At 40.9% G+C, this 24,975-nt stretch overlaps 1 protein-coding gene across 1 annotated transcript; it reads right to left on the bottom strand.

The window, feature by feature from the left end:
* Nucleotides 1-5,210: 5,210 nt before the first annotated feature.
* On the bottom strand, nt 5,211-20,575 carry EIF2S1 (eukaryotic translation initiation factor 2 subunit alpha; the record flags this gene model as incomplete). The annotated part of the gene is made up of 7 exons (XM_080708245.1): nt 5,211-5,336; nt 7,105-7,248; nt 8,869-8,966; nt 10,826-10,932; nt 14,914-15,065; nt 18,228-18,307; nt 20,335-20,575. The coding sequence occupies 7 exons, from the start codon at nt 20,573-20,575 to the stop codon at nt 5,211-5,213; spliced, it is 948 nt and encodes a 315-aa protein (XP_080564371.1).
* Between the last annotated feature and the right edge of the window lie 4,400 nt (nt 20,576-24,975).

The following is a 24,975-nucleotide window of genomic DNA, read 5'->3' as shown; positions in this document are numbered from 1 at the left end:
CAGGGGCCTCGAGGAGCCGGAGTGGAGCCGGCAGGACTCCTCCCTCCCACCAGATGATGCGGCGGGCTTTCCTGGAGAGTGGGAGCGTGTTAAGACTTTGATGTTGTGTTGGGGGCATAGCTCAGTGGTAGAGTGCCTGTTTAGCAGGGGCAAGGCTCTGAGTTTGATTCCCAGCACACGCACGTACACACACACACACACACACACACACACACACACACACGTTTAACGTTGTACCATCTGCCCCGCTGGAGTGAGAGTGCTGAAGAGTTTGTTACTGGGTGACAAACAGCAGTGATGCTGTTCCCTTCCCCTCACTCCTGTTGGCAGCCTGGAAAGAAGGCTGGGGCAGCCACTGGTCGTCGGCATCTTGACATTTACCCCTCGAAACAGCTGGCCATGTCCTTGAGCACCAAAGTCGGGTTCCTTTGTTAGAGCTGGAAACAGCTGGCCACACCTTAATTTTAAAACTCGAGTTCCAAGATAGCTTTTCCTGAAATGATGTCAATAACTTTTACCTCCTTTTTTGGAATTAATAAAAACTGACAGGTTTCTGGCTGTTACAACTCCTATATGAAGTTATAGTTTTCAAAGGGTTTGCATCTGTAAGGCTCTACGTAATTATGCCAGTTGCTCTGGGAAACCTTTTTTTTCTCTCTTTTGTTGTGGTGGTGGTTTTGGGGGTGGAGGCCAGGGCCTTGAGCCTACTGGGAAAGTGCTCTACCACTGAACTCAACCCAGTGGTAGAGCTACCCCTAGCCTGACACACTTCATCTCAAAGTGGGGATACGGCAAAACTCTGAACACCAGAGCATACTGTTTGCTTTGGAAACTAGGCCTGTATAAATATTACACATTGCACAAAAGTTTTGTTGACTCACTCGGAGAAACTAGTCATGCACACATGGGTAAAACTGTAGCTTTTCTAGGAAAATGGGCATTTAGAGCCAGGTATGGTGGTGACGCTTGTAATCCCAGCATTTGGGAGACTGAGACCAGAGGATCGCGGTTTGCGGACAGCCTCAGCTACTTAGTGAGGCCCTCTGCAACTTAGACTCTGTTTCAAAATAAATAAAAAATAGGGCTGGGGGTGTAGCTTGGAGGTCGAATGCTCCTGGGTTCCATCCCCAGACCCACAAGAAAGAAGAAAGAAAGGAAGGAAGGAAGAAAGCAAGCAAGCAAGCAAGCACTTAGAAAGAGATGGGAGCAGGAACTCTCTAAAGGACAGAGGATGTCAATGGAAAAAATAATTAAGGCATGCTTTTGTTTTCTGTTGCTGGGGATTGAACCCAGGGGCATTCTACCTCTGAGCTACATCCCCAAATGATATATTTTTTTTATTCTTTATTTTGAAACAGGGTCTAAGTTGCAGAGGGTCTAAGTTACTGAGGCTGGCTTTGAATCTGCAATCTCCTGTCTCAGCCTCCTGAGTACTGGGATTACGGGTGTGTACCACTTAGCTCAGCAAAATTTTGGTGTTTTTTTTGTGGTACTGGGGATGGAACCCAGGGGCATCCTACCTCCGAGCTACACCCCCAGCCTTATTTATATTCTTTATTTTGAAACAGGGTCTCACTGAATTGCAAAGGGCCTAAGTAGTAGCCAAGGCTGTCCACAAACTGTGATCCACCTGTCCCAGCCTCCCAAATGCTGGAATTAAAAGCGTGTGCCACCACGCCCAGCTAAAATTTTGTTTTTAAAAGGAACATTAATTGAGACAAGTAGGCACCAAAGAACTTTACCAGTTGGGACGTTAACTTAAAATAGTGAAAAGTCTGTATCATACAGCATTTTTAAAGAACATTTTTATTACCTCTGTTCAAGTGTATTCAGTGAGCTGACACAGCTCTGCCAGCGTTTTTGCCAGGTCCAAGTGCTTGAACTTTAATGAATAAATATGTGATTTACATGTAAGGTGAGAGAATCTTTCCAAAGTGCTTAAATTTGTCCTCTTAAGTAGACTGAACAATCTCTTCTTGTCTAGAATACTTGATCTGAAGGACAAGAGATTCTACGCTGTCTTTTCCTTACATTGTTAAGAAACTGCCTTTTAAAGAACCGTTTCCCACTGGCATTTTGCCAAAGTCTAATGTCCTAAAATTATTTTTATCACTTTTTGTGTGTGTGTGTGTGTGGTGGTACTGGGGTTCCTGGAAACCCTTCTACCCTCTGGGCTGCACTCCCAGACCTATTTTATACTTTACATTTAGAAACAGTGTCTCTTAAACCAGCGCGGCTGTCTTTGAACCTGTGCAATCCTCCTGTCTCCACCTCCCAAGCGCGGGGATTACAAGCGTCGCCACCACGCCCGTCGCCACCACGCCCGGCTCTTTTACCACTTTTTGAGTACTTACAGGTGCTTAACTTAATCAAACTATGTTTGGCTTGATGGTTTCCTGCCCTCAAACTGGCACAACTGTCTCTCACCTCATACAGGATATAGCAGGATTTTCAAGAATGAGGAAGCAGGATGACCAGTGACATTAGTAAGGAACTAGCACTTAAAAAAAATCCCATCTTTTTAATCGTTCTTGATGTAAAAGCAGCTAAGTTGTAAAGTGAGAGAGGACAGCTGCATAACTTCAGCTTAGCATGATGCAGTAACTAACGTTTCTGTAGCTCCCAAATGGTTCAAATCTTGCCAGCTCCTTTTAAGTTTGATTTTCAATTTATGTGTAAATAAGACTCAAACTGCTTCTAATTATATGAATTGATAACCACTCGTCCTCCAAGGCAGAAGGGGAAAATAGGAAAATTGACTTTTTTTGTGTGTGGTATTGGGGGTGGGACCCAGGGGCTTCTACCTCTGAGCTATGCTCCCAGACCTATTTTATATTTTATTTGGAAACAGGGTCTAAGTAGCTGAGGCTGGCTTTGAACTGGTGCTATCCTCCTGTCTTAGCCTCCCAAGTGCAGGGATTACAAGCGTGCACCACCACGCCCCACTTGAAAATTGTCATTTTGAATTTGGATACTCTGTTGATTTTCTCTGTCAATCCCATTTGAGTTTTCCAGAGCTGAACAACTATTTTATCCCTGCTGTGGTTTACTGAGGCTTTAGGCTGTTTGTTCTCTTCCTCATGTCAATGAAATATGTGCAACTGAGCAAAAGGACCATATAGGATAAAATGAGTCACCAGGAAGCTGCCAACGTTTTTAAGCTATGGCTTCTGAAGTACAAAGAAAAAAATGCCAGTAAACAAAAACAATTCAATCCCCCTGTGTACAGCAAGTGTGTATGTCATATCCTGACAATATCCTGATGCTGTGAGTTTTATAAAATTGTTCTTTGATGCTTCACGAAAATCAATCTGCCAATCTCGAGTACGATCAGATTCTTTATTCCTGTGGTACATCGGCTGGCAACCATGGCTCTCACTTGGAAAAAGGCAATCTGAAGTCAGACTTTTTTTTTTTGCGGTACTAGAAATGGAACCCAGGGGCATTCTACCTCTGAGGCTACACCCTTAGCCCTATCTCTCTTTTTTTTTTTTTATTCTTTATTTTGAAACAGGGTCTCACTGAGTTGCAAAGGGCCTCATTAAATAGCGGAAGCTATCCATGAACCAGGATCTTCCTGTCTCAGCCTCCCAAATGCTGGGATTACAAGTGTGCAGCACCACACCCGGCTGAAGTTGGGCTTTTGATTAAAAAGCTCCTATGAGTTGCTGCTCAAAAAGGGAAAAAGTTGCTGCTGTTCATAAACGGCACAAACTATTTCTCCAAAACTTTTCTAAGAAAGTTATAGCCCCTTCGTTTTTTTTAAAAAAGCAACAGGATCTCACTTTGTTACCCCAGATGACCCTGAAGTCCCGGGCTCAGCGACCCTCCTGCTGCAGCCTCCAGGGCCGCTCTGACTGGTGGAGCTCGCTACCTGGCTCCACCATCTTTATTACGGTTAAATCTAGTCCTGGATTGACTAGAGTGGGTTGAGTTCAATCTTCTATGTGTTTTAATACCTATTCCTAGGGATAATAATAAAATCAAATAACTGGCCCTGCAAGTATCCTGAGATGGAATCTACAAAGCAAGCTAAGAAAGCCAAGTAACTAAAGGTTTTCTACACCTGACAGCTGTAGTTACAACTTCAGATGTCATCTGTGAAAAGTATTTTTATATATACCTTTAAAATAACTAGTTCTCTCTTTTTTTTTCAGTGCTGGGGATGGAACCCAGGGGCACTGCACCTCCCAGCTATACCCTCAGCCCTATTTTTTTATTCTTTATTTTGAAACAGGGTCTCACTGAGTTGAAAAGGGCCTTCCTAAGTGGCAGCTGTCCATGAACCGTGATCCTCCTGTCTCAGCCTCCCAAATGTTGGAATTACAAGCGTGTGTCACTATGCCCGGCTAAGAGAACTAGTTCTTGAAAGTCACGGTAACTGTGTTCAAACAAATCCCTATTCTGTTATAACTAAATCAAAGAAGTATCTTCTTAAAAAAAAGGGAACAAAAAACTTTTAATATCTTGAATTTTAAACTCAAGCCAAGTAGTTTAGTACACCAACAAGGACCCAGTGTGGTAAATCCCCATTCCACAAGCTGTCATCAATCTCAAATAGGTAAAAGGCACACAGCAATGTAATTCTTTAATTGTATTTTAAGGCTTTTTACCCATAAGGGTCAAAGGTAAAACTACTTTCTCTAAATGCTTTTGAAAGGACTGTATACATCCTTTGACTACATGCTCTTGTTTCTACATCTAGACTAAAATGAAGATAACAGAATTAGGGCCTTAGCGTTCATAATGCTTTTAACTAGTGACAAGAAGGAATAAGCCTATGGTTAAATATCCCAGAAATTTATTTGATGTTTGCTTGAATACATTTTTTATAGAAAGATTGGGGCTTTTATTGTTTGCTGTGGGTGCCCCAGTACATTTCATACAGGCACTGAACTACAAAGGGTGCCGATCTGGAGACATCAGAAATACAAATCACAAGTCCAATTTAGGACTGTTCTTAACCTTAAAGACTTGTCTTTAGAGAAATCAAGCCACTCCCTTAAAAAATGCTTGGTGCTCAATGTATTGAAGCTACTGTGTGAAGACAGCTGACATTTAGGAGGGCATTTCATGTTCTGATACGTTGGAAAATTTAAATACTTGGAAATAAAAAATATTCAGCTCTGAAGTTTTCAATACTGGAAAACTTTCAAGTCTGGGGGTTATGGCCAGAAAGGGCTTCTCAAACTGGACTGTTTCCCACAAGGCTAATCTTCAGCTTTGGCTTCCATTTCCTCTGCATCGTCATCTCCATCCACTTCGGCATTTTCTCTCTCCAGCCTCTCCAGCTGCCTCGCAAGTTCAGTCTCATCTGTGTCTGTGACCACTTTGGGCTATGGAAGTAGAGGCATAATTTCAAAGTGAAGTAGTTAAATGCCATACAAATTCAATTTCAATATTACTACTGACTAGTGTTTTAATTTCAACATTCTACCTGTTTTAGCTTCCCAAGTACTGTGATTACATGTGTGCATCACACCTGGCAAATTTTAACTCTTTAAAAAATGCTTTCGCCGGGCGTGGTGGCAAACACTTATAATCCCAGCACTTGAGAGGCTGAGACAGGAGGATCCCGGTTCGTGGACAGCCTCAGCTACTTAGTGAGGCCCTTTGCCAACTCAGTGAGACTCTGTTTCAAAATAAAAAACAAAAAATAGGGCTGGGGGTGTAGCTCGGAGGTAGAATGCCCCTGGGTTCAATATCTCCCTTCTTTCTCTCTCTCTTTCTCTCTCTCCCTCCTCCCTCTCTCCTCCCCCCCTCTCTTCCTCCTCCCTCTCTCCTCCCTCCCTCTCTCTCTCTCTCCCTCCTCCCTCTCTCCTCCCCCTCTCTCTCTCTCCCTCTCTCTCCCTCCCTCCTCCCTCTCTCTCTCTCTCCCTCCCTCCCTCCCCCCCCTCTCTCTGTGGTAGCATACACCTGTAATCCCAGTACTTGGGAGGATGAGACAGGAGGATCACCAGCTTGAGACTGGCCTCAACAATTTAGTGAGGTCCTCTACAATCTAGCGAGAGTCTATTTCAGAACGAAAAATCAAAAGGGCTATATAGGGGTGAGCAGGGCATGATGGTGCACGCTTGTAATCCCAGCATTTGGGAGGCTGAGACAGGAGGACCTGGGTCCACGGCCAGGCGCAGCTACTTAGTGAGGCCCTTTGCAACTCAGTGAGACCCTGCTTCCAAATAAAGAAGAAAAAAAAATAGGGCTGGGCTCAGCACTAAACATGTCCTGTAAATGAAATGCACCTTCTGGACTCTAAATACATTATTTACTACTCCTTTCCAGAGAAAGACTCACTCTATGTACATGCATACATTCAATACATCCATTTAGGTATCTGTATGAAAATTAGGTTTCATTCTTGTTGAGATGAGGGCAAGACAGGAGATTACTCTTATTCTGACAATAAACATTTCATCTTTGTTGTCTATTTTCTTCCTGAAGGGGAACCCCTAACATCATTGATGACAGCAGGCTTGACGGTCCATCTCCTAATATGACATTACAGCACCGACATTTATTCATAAAACCTCTTTTTGGGTAGTACTTGGGGTTGAGCCCAGGGGCATTCTATCTCCAAGCTACACACCCAATCTAATTTTTATTCTTTGTTTTTGAAACAGGGTCTCACTAAGTTGCAGAGGGCCAAAATCCCTAAACTGGCTACAAACCTGCAATACTCTGGTCTCAACCTCCCAAGTACTGGGATTACAAGCATGCACCACCACGCCTGGGTTATAAAAACTCTTCTTAGAAACTCTCTTAGTCGACAACTTAGATTTGTAATCCTAAATGTATTTAAAAAAAAGTAATCAGGTATTTTAGAACACAAATCATTTAGATGACTAAGTTTCTCAAAAATATTAACAACATGCCGGGAATGGTGGTGCACACTTGTAATCTCAGCATTTGGGAGGCTGAGACAGAAGGATCATGGTTTGTGGACAGCCTCAGCTACTTATAGTGAGGTCCTCCGCAACTCAGTGAGTCCCTGTTTCAAAATAAAGAATAAAAAATAGGGCTGGGGGTGTAGCTCAGAGATAGCTATACCCTGGATTCCATCCTCAGTCCGCAAAAAAAAAAGTAAAGACGAAAGCAAGATCTCACCTCCATCTGAACGTTGAACACACCCCTCTTCTCCTCGATCTTTTCTTTGATCACAGCCATAGCCTGATTGAGGACAGAGAGGCCTTCTGTTCTCTCCAGCGTTGTTGTAGTCATCACATACCGAGGAGGAGCTATTAGATTAATCTAAAAGAGAAAGCCAAAACTTCAGTTACAAATGGACCTATAGTCACTCATCTCCCAATTCTGAAGCTGGCAATTTGTAGCAAGAGTAAGTGATAGAATGATCAAATCTAGCAGTGTGAGCTGCCTCCCAAGTACTGGGATTAAGACATGCCACCACACCTGGCTTTTGTTCCTTCACCCCACTGCAATACTGAACAAAAAGAATTATGATTTTAGGGTGTCTCTGGTGGCTGAAGTAACTAGTCATCATTAGCATAAAGGATAACTGCCTCTAAATAGATGGAAGGAATTGTTCTAAGAAATTCTGAATAATAGTCATGCAATTTATTTTAGTACTAATGAAAGCTACAGATCAAATATCATAAAAGAGCCAGGCGTGGTGGTGCACGCTTGTAATCCCCGCGCTTGGGAGGCTGAGACAGGAGGATCAAAGCCAGCCTCAGCTACTTAGTGAGACCCTGTTTCCAAATAAAATATAAAATAGGTCTGGGAGTATAGCCTGGAGGTAGAAAGCCTCTGGGTTCCACCCCCAGTACCACCAAAAAACCAAACCAAAACAAACAAACCAAAACAAACAAACAAAAAACAAACAAACAAAAAAACCACCCCCCAAAACATCCCCCCCCAAATATCATAAAAGTTGTGTGTATATAGTTAAAGAGCATGTTATCTTTTAAAGGTGCAAGCTTTCTGGGCACTACAACTTTTTTTTGGTACTAGGGATTGAGCCCAGGGTCATTGTACATCTGAGCTCTATCTCCAGCCCTTCCTTTTATTTTTTGTTTTGAAATGGTCTTGCTAGGTTGCTGAAGCTGTCCTCAAGCCTTCGGTCCTCCTGTCGCAGCCTTCCAAGTACAGGGATTACAGGCACATGCCACCATGCTCAGCTTACAAATCTCTATTGTAAAGGAGGTTTAATATCCCTACAAATCTGCAATAGAAATACCCATTCACTGTGACAAAAGCAAGAAAACAAAAAACATTCTCCAGAACTATTACCAAGAACCACTGCTTAATTTTAAGAAACACTATAACATGATCCTTTTTTTGGTGGTAGTGGTGCTGGGGATAAAAGCCAGAGCCTTGTGCATACTAGGCAAGCGCTCTACCACCGAGCTCACTGAGCTATACTCCTAGCCAAACATAAGAAAAGAAAGAAGAGCTAGGCATAGTGGTATATACACTATGATCCCAATACTTGGGAGGCTAGGATAAGAGGATTGCAGATTCAAGGCTAGGCTCAGCAACTTAGTGAGACTCTGTTTCAAAATAAAAATAAAACGGCTGGAGGTAGAAGTGTAGCCTGAAGGCAGAATGCCCCAGGTTCAATACCCAGTATTAAAAGTCAATACAAAGCCTGGCGCGGTGGCATTCGGGAGGCTGAGACCCGAGGATCGCTGTTCATGGACAGCCTCAGCTACTTAGTGAGGCCCTCTGCAACTCAGAGGTTTCAAAATAAAGAATTAAAAAAAAAAAAATAGGGTAGGGGGTATAGCTCGGAGGTTGAATGCCCCTGGGTTCCACCCCCAGACCAGAAAAAAAAAAAAAAAAAAAAATCAATACAAAGATCTGATCGTTCAGGTGGTTATTTTAGCAGGTGGGAGGAAACTGATGACTCACCTTGATGGGCATGGTCTCTGTGGAACAATTCAAACCTGCTCTCAGGGCCTCTTTAACAGCATCAATGCCTTCATAACCATAACAAGCCACTTCAATATCTAAAATTATAAAAATTCAGAAGCTGATATGAAAAAATATGAGAAATAAAGGCTTAAAAGAGTCAGAATGTGGGAAAGAGACTAGTATTTAAATAATTATGAAAACTTTCATCACCCTATCAATTAAAATTTATTATTATTATTTTGTGGTACTGGGGATTGAACCCAGGAGCATTCTATCTCTGAGCTACACTCCAATCCTGTTTTACCTTTTATTTGGAAACAGGGTCTCACTAAGTTGTGGAGGGCTTCCTAAGTTGCTAAGGCCCGCCTTGAACCCATGCTCACCCTGTCTCAGCCTCCCAAGCACTAAGATTACAGGCATGCACCAAGTCTAGTTTTTTTTATCAATTTTCACAATTAAAATATCTGAATATATAACATTTTTTCCCATCTATATTAAGCCACCTACTACCCAAACTATAAAAGACAAAGAAATTTACCAAATATTTTAATAGCAACTTATCTTGAAATGATTAGAAATTGCTATTGTTTGACAAAACATTTCTTTTTATCAATTTGCCTTAAGAACAAATGTATGTAAAAGGGTGCTAACTTATAGTGTATTATTGTAATTGTGAAAAAACTGGGAAAAATCTAAGTGTTCATCAAGAGAGGACTGGCTAATATGAAGGTTTATCTGTTCTATGGAATATTACCTAGCTATCAGAAAGGAGAAGATTCTCATGTCTGCATAAAGAGTACCAATAATACAAAGAGTAGAAAAAGCTAAGAGATAGAAATTCTATTTGATCCTGATTTTGTAAAAACAAAAAATTTAAATATGAATGTGAACAGCTTTTTCTTTTTGGCACTGGGGGTTATTCCCAGGCCCTTGAAACTTGTCCTATTAATGAGCCGCACCCTATGTTCTTACACAGTGAGTGTGTAAGAAAAACACCTGAAAGAAACTAAAGTACTAACAAGCAGCCAGCCTAGCACAGGAGGGCTCACCACAGAAACACGTTGCCTTTCTTGTTTTCATGATGCTCAACACCAAGCGCAGGCCTCCACACACACTAGCAAGAACTCTACTGTGAGCTGCATCCCTAGCACAGCGGAAATATTTAAGTACACACAAACACAAAATAATAAATTCATTTTTTAAAAAAAAAAAAGGCTAATTTAGCCGTGCGTGGTGGTGCACGCTTGTAATCCCCGCGCTTGGGAGGCAGAGACAGGAGGATCGCGCAGGTTCGAAGCCAGCCGTGCGCGCTGGCTTAGGAGACCCTGTTTCCAAATAAAAATGTAAAAATAGGTCTGGGAGTGTAGCCCGGAGGTAAAAGGACTTCCAGGAATCCCAGTACCACCAAAAAAAAAAAAAAAAAAAAAAGAGGCTGATTTAAAATTAGTTGTGCTGGGTGTGGTGGCGCACACTTGTAATGCCTGCGCTTGGGAGGCTGAGACAGGAGGATCGTGCAGGTTTGAAGCCAGCCTCAGCTGGCTTAAGAGACCCTGTTTCCAAATAAAATATAAAATAGGTCTGGGAGTGTAGCCTGGAGGTAGAAGGGTTCCATCCCCAGTACCACCACCACTAAATAAATAAATAAATAAATAAATAAATAAATAAAACTAGTTGAATTCATGATTCTTTTTACCTGTGTCAATATAGTTTTTTATGATGATGACTCTGTAGAAGCAAAAATGACTTTTTTGGGCTGGGGACGTGGCTCTGTGGTAGGGCACTTACCTAGCATGTGTGAGGCCCTAGTATGGGAAGGGGCAATACCATAAACCTCAAATTTTTCTTGTCATAAAAATACTTAAATTTTCATTTGTAGATGTGGCAACATATTCTTTTATTAGTCCCATTACTTAGCAACTTTGGTGCACGCAAATACTTTCAGAAAGTCATTTACCTGCTCGAATTTTGACAGCCTGTGGTGTCAAACGCCTATTAATATTGTTAATGAGTACTTCCCGTTCGTTTTCATTCAAATCTAAACTATCCAAAATAGATGGATCTCTGATTAAAACAAAAACAAAAACACAAAGGTCAAGGTTACAATACCAAAAATGGGAACTAATCATACACACAAGGAATGGTGCCCTGAACTGAAAAGCACTGGTTTCAGTGTCAGGATTAAGAAGTCAAACCATGGCTTTGTACTTTTAACTGTGTCCCTTTGGTCCTTTCCAGTCCTCAGTTTCTACGTGAAATGAGAATGAAAACATTTTATCAAGGGATTACTTTAAGTATTAAATGAGATAATGCAATTAAAGCACCTAGCAGTATATGGCAAACAGATAACACCCTACTGATTAGCACAAGAAGAATTTTAGAGATCTGACTAAAATACGCACTTAAATGCCTCCTGTAACATGACACCCTACAATAACACTTAAGCATTTCTATGTAATTAGCTGCCCCTGCTGAAAGGAACTTATAATTTAACCCGCAAAGAACAAAGACTTGGCAGAATTTGTAAAAATAAAAACACACCCACAAGTATCAGGAGAGGGAAGCACACAGGTCATAGTCACTCACATGTCGATGGAAAAAAAAAAGTCTGAAAGAACGGTAGCATCGCAACAAGCAAAAGGAGAACTGTTATTAGACAGTTATGATGTATTGGAAAGAAACAGCACGGGGTCCAGGTTAATGAACGGAAGGTGACAGAATTTTGGCATAGCAAATTTTCATTTAGCTAATGCAAAGCAACAGGAAGTGTATATAGAGCAACAAGATGGCAAAAGAATACAAGAAACGATTGGCAAGTGATCTAAACAGGCATTTCATAGAAGAAATATAAGTGACCAACAATCAGGAAAACCTATTCACCTCCTAAATAAATCAGGAGCATGCAAATCAAAGGCTGCTGGCAAGAGGGAAAAGAATCTAGAGACTTATATCAGATATTGGTGAAGACATGGGAAAAAGGAATACCTACACAGGTGCTAGAAGGAAATTACAAAATCAATTTGGAGAGTAAGCTGGCAAAATCAAATCCATTTAAAGATGCACACACACATACGTGTGAAGCTGTTGGATTGTAAGATTGATTTCTATATTAATTTAAGCTATGTATAATATACAATGTAACTTATTGTGTCATATGTATAGTTATGTATTAACAATATTATAATGTATCATATAGTGTATATGTCCTTAAATATATACACATATGTAATATACATATACATGTATATATAAAATCATTCCTGTGACCCAACAATTCCATTCCTAGGTATATATCAGACATACACATATTTACCACAACAATGTTTTTAAAAAGGGAACATCAGGTAAATGGCTCATAAGGAAAAATATAATGTATGTTCTCAAAATGAAATATCACATAGAAACTGATACTGATGAAGTAGGTACACATCTATTCATTAGAGAAATCCTGCTCAGTAGCCACAGAAAGAACAATGAATTCAATCTTTTTTCGTTTTGGGGATTGAACCCAGGGCATTCTACCTCCAAGCTACACCCCGACCCCCAACCCCTTTTTAAAAGTTGAAAGTCTTACTCAATCACTGAATCTGACCTTAAACCTTTGATTTTCCTGTCTGTCTCCCAAGTACTGGGATAGGTGTGCATTACCACATCCAGCCAATGCACTGAACTTTAAATACACAAACTATTCTCTATCTACTTAATCAATACATACACAGGCTATAAATCTCTTATCCAAAATCCATAGGGCCAGAAGTGTTTTGGACTTTTTCAGACTTTGGAATATTTGCATATACTGAATGAGGTATCTTGAAGAGATCCAAATCTAAACACAAAATTCATTTGTTTTAATATACCTTATGTGCATATACTGAATGGAATTTTATATAGTATTTTTAATTCATCTGTATTTTGACTGCAATCTACCATAGATCAGGTGTGGAATTTTCCACTTGTGGCATAGTTTTAGATTTTGGGCATTTTAGATTTGTGGGTTAGGGATGCTCAACTGGTACGCAGTAAAACCATAAATTATTATTTCGATATTGGGGCTTGAACTCAGGGCATTCTGCCTTCAAGCTATACCCTCAGCCCTTTTCATTTTGAAACAGGGTCTTGTTAAGTTGCAGAGGGTTTCACTAAGTTCCCGATGCTTAACAGAGAGAGATCCCTGAGCTGGGCATGAGTGGTAAGATTAGTTTGAGAGTAGGAAGGACATAAATTTCAGGAGCAAGGGAGACAATGACAGGCGGGACAGAGATAAGTATATTCAGATAGCTGATGCATGCAAGCAGAGGAGTGCTATGGTTTGATCTGAGGCATCCCCCATAGACTCGTGTGTTCAAGGTATGGCCCCGGAGCGCAGCAGTGTTCAGAGGGGCTTTGGAGGAAGGGACTGGATCATGAGGCCTCTGACCTCACCAGTGCATTAGTAATTCAAAGGTATTATTGGGAACAGCAGGAGGTAGAACCTGGTTGAAGGAGTAGTCAGTCACTGGGTGCCTACCCTTGGGATCTGCCCGGGCTCCCCCTCTCTGCTTCCTGGCTGCTATGAGCTAAGCAGTTTTCTTCTGCCACGCTCTCCCACCATGATATTCTGACTCAACTTAGGCCCTGAGCAATGGAACCAATCCACTGCGAAAATCTCTAAAACCATGAGCCAAAGAAAAATGTCCTCCTCTAAGTTGTTCTTTTTAGATATTTGTCACAGTGAATACAGAACTTCTTGCACATTGGCTTCTTTGTGAGATAACACAGGTAGTGAACATACCAGCTAAGAGAGAGGCAGGGGGGTGGAACAGGTTGAGCATGAGAAGTTGTCAAACAGCCACTATAGAAATGAGAGAAGAACCGGGCAAGGGCTGAGAGAACGTGGGCAACAGTGAAAGCCAGCTGAGGTTGGAGACCGTGAATATGCAGTGGCACCAACCTGCAAAACCGTTTTCCTAGTAGTGCCCAGCAGTCTGTAAGTGCAGAGAGCTCAGAAACATCCATCCAAGGCTGGACGCATAAGAGGGAAAAGAGGGCAAAAGCTCACAACACTGGCAAAAAAGCTGTTGAAATGACGGCTCATTGTGTCGTCTATGTTGAATAGGAAAAATAAGGCAGGAGAGGGTAAAAAGAAAGAGAAAAACCACTTTGGAACCAGAGACCAATACATAAGAATTAAAGAAATGGAGTATAACTTACTTTCTGAGAGCCAGAAGGATAGGAAACTATTCAAGTCTAAAAGAGCAAGCTGTGTGAGCTGGCCAAGGTGGCACATGCTTATAATCCCGGCTACTCTGGGGATTAAGGCAGGAGAATACAAGTTCGAGGCTAGCCTCAACGGCTTAGTGAGACGCTGTTTCAAAATAAAACAAAGGGCTGGAGATGTGGCTCAGTGGTGAAGTACCGCCCCAGAAGCACACGCATGCACTGTGTGAATTAAAGGTTTTAGAAGCAGAGCAAATCCTGGTGATAATAAAGCCCACGTGAGGCCACATTGAAGACTGGCTAAAGAGGAAGGGGGCAAAGAATTAAGGTAAGGAAAATAAGACATCCACATTGGTTGTGAAGTCACTTAGGACAATAATGAAATGAGAAAATGAAAATGTGTAAGGGAAGCCAGGTGTGGTAGGCTACACTTGTGATCTCAGTACTTAGGAGGCAGAGACAGGAGGATCGCAGGTTTGAGGACAGCCTCGGCAAGGAGTGAGACTCTCATCAACCCAGAGAGACCCTGTTGCAAAATAAAAATCAAAAAGGGCCGAGGGTGTAGTCCAGAGGTAGGATGCCCCTGGGTTCTATCCCTAGTACCCCCCTAAAAAAGACAATGTGTAAGGAAGTAATGTGAGATAAAACAGATGGGTTATGACTAGCTATTGTATAAGAAATTACAAAGACTTAAGCATATAGGACTGACCTGTATCAGGGCCTTTTTTAATCTAAACTTGATAAGGACTTAATCTATGGACGCTGTGAAAAGAGTGGCACGCTATCAACCTGTGCGCTAGACCCGGCACTGACATCAAGGCAGAAGCAGAATCGAGAAGGCGCGCTTACGAGACTGCGTGTTTAAATGCATCGTAGGCACCGTAGCCGGGTCTCTTGTACTTGTCGTCAAAGACCCAGGCCGTCCTCTGGAACAGGCTTTCCAGCTGCTCGTCCTTGGTATACTCCAACACTTCAGCGACATGACGCAGAATGCTGTAAACCTAGAAGCAGAATAAAGAGCTCAACAATTCCAAGAAAAGAGATCTATGAAAAAATGGCTATTTTTACATTTTAGTAGACAGCATAATTTGACTACGGTGACTCTTTAACGATAAAAGTTCCCCACACAAGCTTTCTCCATAGAGAAATATTAACTTTGTCAAAACAATTAACTCGAGTGGGCTTAACAAATAGAAACAGTACATAATTTAGGGTCCCAAGACCTGGATTAAGTCTTGACAATGGTTGACAAATTAACATCCCTGAATTGTTTCCTCATTTGGGAAAAGGAGGCACTGCAGAGAGTTATATACCAATATATATAAACACACGTTATTACACATAAAAAGTGAGGAATGGTATTAATAATGGCTGTTTTATTTTATCACTTTATTATCCTGATGTTTTTTCTTTTTTGAGACAGGGTCTCACTATGTTGTCTAGACTGGCCTTGAATGAGCTCACAAAATCCTCATGCCTTGCTGGGTGTACATGCTTATAATTCCAGGTTTGAAGCCAGCCTAGCTTAGTGAGGCTCTCAGCGACTTAGTGAGACCCTGTTTCTTTCTTCTTTTTTTTTTTTTTTGGTGGTACTGGGGTTCCTGGAAACCCTTCTACCTCCAGGCTACATGCACAGACCTATTTTATATTTTTATTTGGAAACAGGGTCTCTTAAGCCAGAGAGGCTGGCTTCCAACCTGCGCTTTCCTCCTGTCTTCACCTCCCAAGCGCGGGGATTACAAGCGTGTACCACCATGCCTGGCGAGGAGACACCCTATTTCTAATAAAATATAAAAATAGGTCTGGGAGTGTAGCCCAGAGGTGGAAAGCCCCTAGGTCCCATCCCCAGTACCACCAAAAAAGTCTCATGCCTCAGTCTTCCAAGTAAATAGGAATATAGGTACATGCTACCATGCCAGGCAAATACTCATTTTAGCAATATCCCAAGGAGACAAACCATGTAAAAGTTTCCTAGAGCAATGCTTCCCAAACTTGGTGGGATCCTAAATTCTGCTTATCTTTTTTTTTTTTTTTTTTTTGTGGTACTCGGGATTGAACCCAGAGACATTATACCTCTTGGGGCTATACCTCAAGCTCCTCTTTTTGCGGTACTGGGGATGGAACCCAGGGGTATTCTACCTCTGAGCTACACCCCCAGTCCTATTTTTTAATCTTTTCTTTTCTTTTTTTTAAACAGGCAGGGTCTCACTGAGTTGCGAAGAGCCTCAAGTGGCTGTGGCTGTCAGTGAACAGCAATCATCCAGTCTCCGCCTCCCGAATGCTGGGATTACAAGTGTGCGCCACCACGCCTGGCTCCCTAGCCCTTTTTATTTTTTGTTTTTGAAACAGCCTCACTATGTTGCTGAGAGTCTTGCTATGTTGCTGAGACAGGCTTCACACCTGTGACGTCCTATCTCAGCCTCCCAAGTATTGGGATTACAGGTGTGCACCATGCCAGGCATGAGATTCTGCTTTTCAAAACAGCCAGGCAATGCCAGTGCCGTTGGTTTAAAGACTGCATTCTGAACGTTAAGGTCCAGGATATTCAAATGTAAAACACCTTATATTTTACTTATGTGTAATTACATCAGTAAAACAAAGGAAGAGACCTAGGTAATGGTCTGAAGGACCTTAGACTTTTTTTTCTTTTACTAGAAATAACTAATATTTAAAAATTTTATTTAGACATTATTTTCTTGGTATCCTATCTCGAGGGCAGCAAGATAATAGCAAAGGGCAAAGAAACCACTAACAATGCTCTTCAAAAACAAAGATGTGGGCTGGGAGTGTGGTTCAGTGATGGAGTGTGAGGCTCAGCACGCACAAAGCTCTGCATCAAGTTCCCCAGCACAAGGGAGGGTGTGATGGTTTGGATTTAGAATGCCCTCCCCCCGCCCCCCCGCCAGCTCTCACAAAAAATAAGCAATGTTGGAAGCAGGCCTGGCTGCTAGGGAGGGGTCCCTGGGGCTGTGGTCTGGGGATTAGACAAGGTCCTCCTCTCCCCTGCTGGTTCTGGCCTCTGTGCTGTGAGGTGAGCAGAGCTCCTGCTGCCTCTCCGCTTCCCCCACCACGTCGAGAGCCGCAGGCCCCGGCCTCATGTGGGCTGAACCTCTAAACCTCCAAAACTGTGATCTTCCTTCCGCTAAGTTGTGTGGTCAGGTTTATTGAGCCATAGCCACGAGAATGCTGTCTGAACAGAGGGAGTGAACACGTGTGGTGTGTCCGAGAGGAGAAAATAATCCTAACTAGGGCAAAAAAACACTAGCAATAGGTCCCTGCCTTGCTTTCACAGATTCATAGAAATTTACAAACCCTTACTCATTTTTAATATACAGCAGTTGCTTGTTTATCTTTGTTATCTTTATCACAGAATAGGGTTGAATGACAAGAACTATGTTATGACACCCCATCAGAAATAAGCCAAGCCCCCAGGTGGAGTAACAGCTATAATCCTAGCTACTAAAATGGCGGAGACAGAAGATTCCTTGAGCCCATGGGTTCAAGATCTGCCTGGGCAACATAGCAAGACCCTGCCTCAAAAAATAAAGAAGACAGGGTTGGGGATGTCAGCTCAGTGATAGAATGCCTGCCTAGCATGCACAATGTGCTGGCTTCAACTTCCACCATTATAAAAATAAACAAAATTAAATTAAATAAGTCCACTGAAATTACTCATAGTTAATTTAAACCCAAATGGCTCCAAAACACTAACTTCCAGTATTGATCTGAGTTCTTTGTGTGTGTGTGTGTGTGTGTGTGTGTGGTACTGAGAATTGAACCCGTGGCATTCTACCTCTGAGCTACACCCCCAACCCTGTTTTATTTTGAAACAGTCTCAGTAAGTTGTGGAGGGCCTAAGTTAGTGTGTGTGTGTGTGTGTGTGTGTGTGTGTGTGTGTGTGTGTGTGTGGCACTGGGGATTAAACCCAGGGGTATTCTACTTCTGAGCTACAACCCCAGCCTTATTTTATTTTTATTATGAAACAGGGTCTCATTAGGGTAATAGAGTTTCACTACTTACTGAGGCTGTCCTTGAACCTGCAATCCTCCCGTCTCAGCCTCCCAAGTCCTGGGATAACAAGCATGAGCCACCTTGCCCAGCTTCATGCTAATTATTTATTAGATATACAGACAACAGACTAATTTGACTTAAAATTAACTTACAGTTTTGGACTTTGTGAATTTGTCTTCACATTTGATTGCTTCTTCTGGAGAAACTCTTCTTTTGGACAAATCTATATAACCTGTATGAGACAATTTTGAAAAAAATTACGTTCAAATGCCAACATACTACTGTGACCAACACTTCTAACCAAATGAAGACTTACGTAAGTTTAAGGCAGTCTTTGCCTTCAAGTAGTTTAATAATTTTGGGTGGGCAATGAGATAACTCACATCAAAATATTTATTATAATCAATGTGCTCAACTGTAGTCACTACCTAAGAGATAACATAAGACACCTTCCAAGTATGTAATCTAAGACTATAGTCAGAAAAAATTAAAATGTCAGCATGTATAAAAGTAATCACTTGAAGTGAAAAGGTCTCAGTAAATTATACTGTAAAGAGTGAGAAAGGCAAGTTCAATCAAGGTCATGACAGGCTATTATTCAAGCTCAGAAATATTTACCTACCTGATACTAACACCTCATAGATGAAGAGTGAAATTATAAAACACCGTACTTACTTAATGATACTATATACTGTATTTAGGATAGAAAAGGTTTCACAACAGAGATTGATTTATAGAAAAAAAGGAAAAACAAGCAATGAGTAAAACATGAAATTCACTTAGCACTGTCTGAAAGATCTTACAGGATCTGGGGGATATAAACACTTTAATTACCAGAAAGACATTTAATATTGGATTTCAGGTGTGCCTAGAATGTGTAAAGCCTTGGTCTCAATCCCCATACCATATGCATACAAAATATTGGATTTCAGGGGTGTGAACACACACACAGAACAACACAATGCTTTTTCAAAACTTATGTAAACCATTCCTAATACCACTTACCTTTGCCTCCTTTGTATGCTCACCCTATGCTTTGATTACTAATTGCTTTTTTTTTTTTAAACTGGGATTGAACCAGGGGCAATAGACCTCCTAGGTGTAGTGCTGCACCTCCAGCCCTAGTTTTTTTTAGGTTGAAACAGGGTCCTACTAAGTTGCTAAGGTTGGTCTTGGTCCTGCGATCCTCCTATCTCACAGCCTCCAAAGTTCTGGGATAACAGAGGCACACCACCACGTACAGTTAACTTTAAATTAAGGAAAAGGCATCCAATACGTTCAGGTCTGTCAGCGAAAATGAATGAACTAGTATTTTGGTTTATTTATCTGTCTTTTCTGGGTTTGGTTATCATGTGTAAATTCCTAAGATTCTGATAAACACTAGGGGAAAAAAAATCAAGTTATATGACCTACAAAATCTAAACCTGGAGCTGGGCGTGGTGGCACACAGTTATAATGCCAGTACTTGGGAAACTGAGACAGGAGGATTGCAGGTTCAAGGCCAGCCTCTGTAACCTCATGAGTCCCCTACAACTTAGTGAAACTCTGTTTCCAAGTAAAATAAAATAGGGCTGGGGGTGTAGCTCAGAGGTAGAATGCCCCTAGGTTCAATCCTTAGTACCATCACCAAAAACAATCAAAACCTGAGATGTACTAATTAAACTACAACTACAACCTAGGAGGTTTTTCTAAAAATACTTTGTAGCTAGGTTTGGTGGTATATGCTGGTAATCCCAGTATTTGGGAGGCTGAGACCAGAGGATCATGGTTCGCAGACAGCGTCAGCTACTTAGTGAGGCCCTTTGCAACTCAGTGAGACCCTGCTTCAAAATAAAGAATACAAATAGGGCTGGGGGTGTAGCTCAGAGGTAGAATGCCCCTAGGTTCCATCTCTAGTACCACAAAATAAATAAATTAAATACTTTGTATATAAAGTAACAAGTATAAAAGTTAATTTTAACAGAAGTAGGCAACTTAAAATACTTTACTTTTGTAATTGATATTTTGTGTGTGTGTGTGGTACTGGGGATGGAACCCAGGGCATTTCTACCTCTGGGCTACACTCCCAGATCTATTTTATATTTTATTTGGAAACAGGCTTACTAAGTTGCTAAGAGCCTCACTAAGTAGCTGAGGCTGGCTTGAACATGCGCGATCCTCCTGTCTCAGCCTCCCAAGTACTGAATTAAAAGCGTGCGCTACCACGCCCGGCTGTAACAGATAATATATATATATTCTTTAGGTATTTTCCTCACTTACCTTTTTCTTTGTCCACTCTAATGACAACCACACATTCATTCCTGCCAATTCGGATAAGTTTGTTTATAGAACGGATGCGTCTTCTGGATAACTCACTAAGAAGAATCATGCCTTCGATGTTGTTGTACTCCAGCAAGCTGACATACGCCCCCATTTCAGCAATGGACCTTACATTCACCATCACTACATCTTCTACTTCCGGAAATTTATGTTGATAAAATCTACAACTTAGACTTGGCATTCTGCAACTTAAACAAAAGAATCAAATTAAGTGTCCAGTTATAAGTCAAAAGAATGAAATACTAATTTTCTATATCTTGCCACCGAAAGAAAGTAAAAGATAAAAAAACATAGTTATTAGGCTTCTCATCTTTTTAAACTTAAGTGTTCTCAGAAAACGGACGGCTATTGAGGAACCAAGCTTTAATTTGTATTCTGCTCCCCGTTTCTGTAAGGCTTGGATGATTCTTTGCCATTAGTTTCAAAGGAATCATAAAAAATAATGACCATCTATAAAGTACTCTGAAACCTAAGGATTAAAGGAATACCTCAAGAGTAAAGTACTACTTTAACACCATCATTTTAAGAACTATCAAATGATGGGAAGCACCACTTTTATAAACCTGTCAGCAAAACTAAACTACTCTTTCCTCAAGTCACGCAAGACTCAGGTAGTAAAGAGAAGAATTTTCTGACTACCTAGACCAATATACCAAATGCCAAACACAATCCTGTGTGTGTGTTGCTGAGAACTGAATCCAGGGCTTCAAGCACACTAGGCAAATGCTCCATCACAGATGACATTCAGAGTCTCGTTTTCACTCATAGCCAAAATATTACAGTATCACATGTTAATGGAAAATTAAAATTTTATCAATCACAATATATTAAACTTAAATTTCTTCTTTTTTCTTTTTCATGGTACTGGGGATCGAACCCAGGGGCATTCTTCTACCTCTGAGTTACATCCCCAGCCCTATTTTTTTTTCTTTTCTTAGTAGTACTGGGGTGGAACCCAGGGGTATTCTACCTCCAAGCTATACCCTTGGCCCTAATTTTTAATCTTTTTTTTTTGTGTGGTACTGGGGAATGGAACCCAGGGGCATTCTACCTTCAAACCTCAGCCCCAGCCCTACTTTTTATTATTTTTTGAAACAGGGTCTGAGTTGCAGAATATCCTTTTGTCTCAGCCTCCCTACAAGCATGCACCACCACTCCCATTTTCTTTATTTTGAAACAGGGTTTCACTGAGTTGCAAAGGACCTCACTACGTACCTGAAACTGGCCAGAGATATCCTCCTGTCTCAGCCTCCTGAATGCTACCACGCCTGGCTTCCCCATCCCCACTCTGCAGTACTGGGGATTGAACCCAGGGCCTTGTGCCGGTAGGAAAGTACTTCTTCCACTGAGTTACATCCCTCGGGATCCCAGGCCTATTTTTTAATTTTTTATTTGAAACAGGGTCTCCCTAGGTTGAGCCAAATTCTCATTACTTGCTGTAGTTGTCCTCAAACTTGTGATACTCCTGTTTCACCCTTCTATGTACTGTGATTACAGGCATGCACTACCATACCAGTTAAATGTTTCCTTTTAATAAACTTTAATTCACAATTATCAAAATTTCAAGCTTCTATTAACTCTAAATTTTTACTTATTTCTGATGGTGCTGGGATAGATTTGGAGCCTTTTATGTTAAGCAAGTGCTGTACCACTGAGCTAGACACCCAATTCTTTTTTTTTTTTTTTTTGCGCTCATGTACGTGCGTGTACAAGTACATGTGATATTGGGGATTAAACCAAGGGCATTCTACCTCTGAGCTATTTCCCCAGCCCTATTTTATTTTTATTTTAAAACAGGGTCTCACTACTTGCCGAGGCTGTCTTCAAAACTGTGATCTTCCAGTCTCACTCAGCATCCCAAGTACTGAGATTACAAGTGTGCGCTACCATGCCCGGCTCTATTTTTTTATTTTATTGAATAAGTGTACCTAATCTTTTTTTTTTTTTTTTTTGGTACTAAGGATTGAACCCAGAGGCAATCTACCTCTGAGCTATATCCCCAGCCGTACTTGACTTTTTATTTTGAAACTGGGTCTCACTTAAGTTGCTGAGAGCCTCACTAAAGTAGCTGAGGCTGGCTGCAAACCTGTGATCCTATCAGTCCCCCAAGTACTGGGATTACAAGCATGCATCACCACGCCAATCTGTAAGTTAATCTTAAGAATAGTTTTATAGGTCTCCATTATTTTATATCCCAAAGCTGAAAATCATATTATAGGTAGAACTGCGTTTCAAACAAATAATGGCTGATAATTTTCAAGTTTTTCTACTAACCTTAACCTATTTTCTATTGTCAGAGGCCAGAAGATAGTAATAGGTAGGATCTAAAGGCCTAGGAAAAAAATTGTCTTAAGTTCATTTAATAACTTAATGAATTTACTGTTAAGTGGGAAATAGGCTGCCAAGAACTGACCTTAGGCAGACCACCTACATCCAGCACACGAACGCCAGAGTTCTTTCTGGTGTGGTACAGTATGAGAATTGCCACCTGCCACCCACTTCTGCACACCTACCAGTGGGAAGATCTTTGTGGGACTTTTATACACCTTTCCTTTACCCACAGGGTCCTAAATGCTATGGCCACTATCTTCTTGAAGTACTGCTTTCTTTCTAGCTTTCCCCATTTTATAGAGAAACTGAGGCCCACACTGACCAACTTGCTCTTTCCTATACTGATACCCATGAAGTGTGGATCCAGTCTTTGATCTTATAAATCAGGATATATTGTTGTTACAATATGAAACATGCAAACAAAAAGTAACATAAACATACATATTCAAGTATTGGAGTTTATACCACAAATTAGTACAAACTATTAACACTACTGGGCTTTAACAAAAGAAAGCAACATATGTATCATGGACTTGCTTCTCTTGTAGTCTGGCAAAACACAGATTTAGCAAACAAAGGGAGGTGGATATTCAATGGCTAGAATTCTTCACTAAGAATTAGCTGAACTGGTTGTTTCATTTTTAAATAGTCCTTTTGGGGGGGAATGGAAGAGGAACTGTCAAATATCTATACACAAAACACTCCAATTTGATATCTAAAAAAGAGTTTCAACTGGATATCGAAATAAATAATGTCATGGACATGTACAGAACAATTTTAAGAGGTACATTTACGTATCAAGTTTCTCCAAACAGTTTAAAAAAAGGGCTTTTGGGGAAACAAAGCTTAATTTGATGTTAAAGATATGGGCAACAGGAGAATCCTAAAGGGAGATATGAATCCTATGTTTTAATGAGAACAAGTCTCTTTGCAACATAGAGAGTAAATAATGTTATATTGCTGACGGTGTGTTATCCACAGCAAAAATAGAAAATAACTGGTACTTACAAAAGAACTGGTATCACAAATCACAAAGATCCTGCAATTGGTTGAGGGTGTGTGTGTGTGTGTGTGTGTGTGTGTGTGTGTGTGTGTGTGGTGTACTGGGGATATAAACCAAGGGCTTTCTACCTCCAGGTTATACCCCTGACCTATTTTATATTTTACTTGTAAACAGGGTCTCACTAAGTTTCTGAGAGCCTCACTAAGTAGCTGAGGCTGGCTTCCAACCTGCACAATCCTCCTGTCTGCAAGTACTGGGATTACAAGTGTGAGCCACCATGCCCGGCTGGTTGAGAAATTTTGAACATATCCTTTTATAAAACACTAGTAACTTTTTATAAATACTAAAAACAAAAAAACAAACAAACAAAAAAACCCACTACCTTTTTCTCAGGAAAACAGAAACCACACCAGGTACTTATTCAGCCCCTTCTATCATTTTCAAAGTATTTTAGAATTCAAAGCATTATTTTTACTGGGCTCTTAACAAGTGTCAAGCCAGACAAGTAGCCTTTTGAACTGTAGGAACAGCCCTAGACTTGGGTTCTAGTTAGTGCTCTGTCCTGCTTTCCAGCTGTGGTTGCTTGGGAAAGGAACTCTCTTTGGACTGTTTTCTCATCTATGCCAAGTACCTTATAGGTTTGCTGAGGGTATCAACTGAAAGTACATGTAAAAACATTTCAAAAACTGTGATGTGTTATGCTAATACAGAGTCTAAAAGGCAAAGGGAGTATTCTTTCCATTTTGTGACTTAATTTGATATATATATATTTTTTTTGGGGGGGGGGCAGTATCTACTATGTACTATGTACTACTGATACAGCTTCTTACCTAAGGAGTTAAATACAGATTTGGAAACAATCTAGAAACAAAAATTTACAATATAAGTTACTATGAAAGGAGCACAATGAAGCAATCAACCAACAGGGACCAAGGAACAGAAATACTGAATGAATGACTTTCTCAAAGACAAATGCTTAGTTAAGTATTAAAGCTATGCCCATGTCTTCTCACATCAAATCTAGAGTGTCTTTCGCCCACAGAACCTTAATATGCCAGAGCACAATACTGTTATGTGTTCTCATATAAAAATAATCCATCTTTCAAAAGATTTTAGGTCAAACTTCAAGTCCCTATTACTTTCCAAAGCTTATTATGTGTTGAAAAAATTCTTGTCTGGCACTGACAAGTAATGCTTATCAGTAATGCTCTCTAAATGTTATAGTTCTTGGTCTAGAAGCACACTTC

Source organism: Muscardinus avellanarius (assembly GCF_963383645.1).
Source record: "Muscardinus avellanarius genome assembly, chromosome: 12".
Classification (NCBI taxonomy): domain Eukaryota; kingdom Metazoa; phylum Chordata; class Mammalia; order Rodentia; family Gliridae; genus Muscardinus; species Muscardinus avellanarius.
The sequence above is the reverse complement of the archived record's forward strand: the minus strand, read 5'-3'. Positions and strand labels throughout refer to the sequence as shown.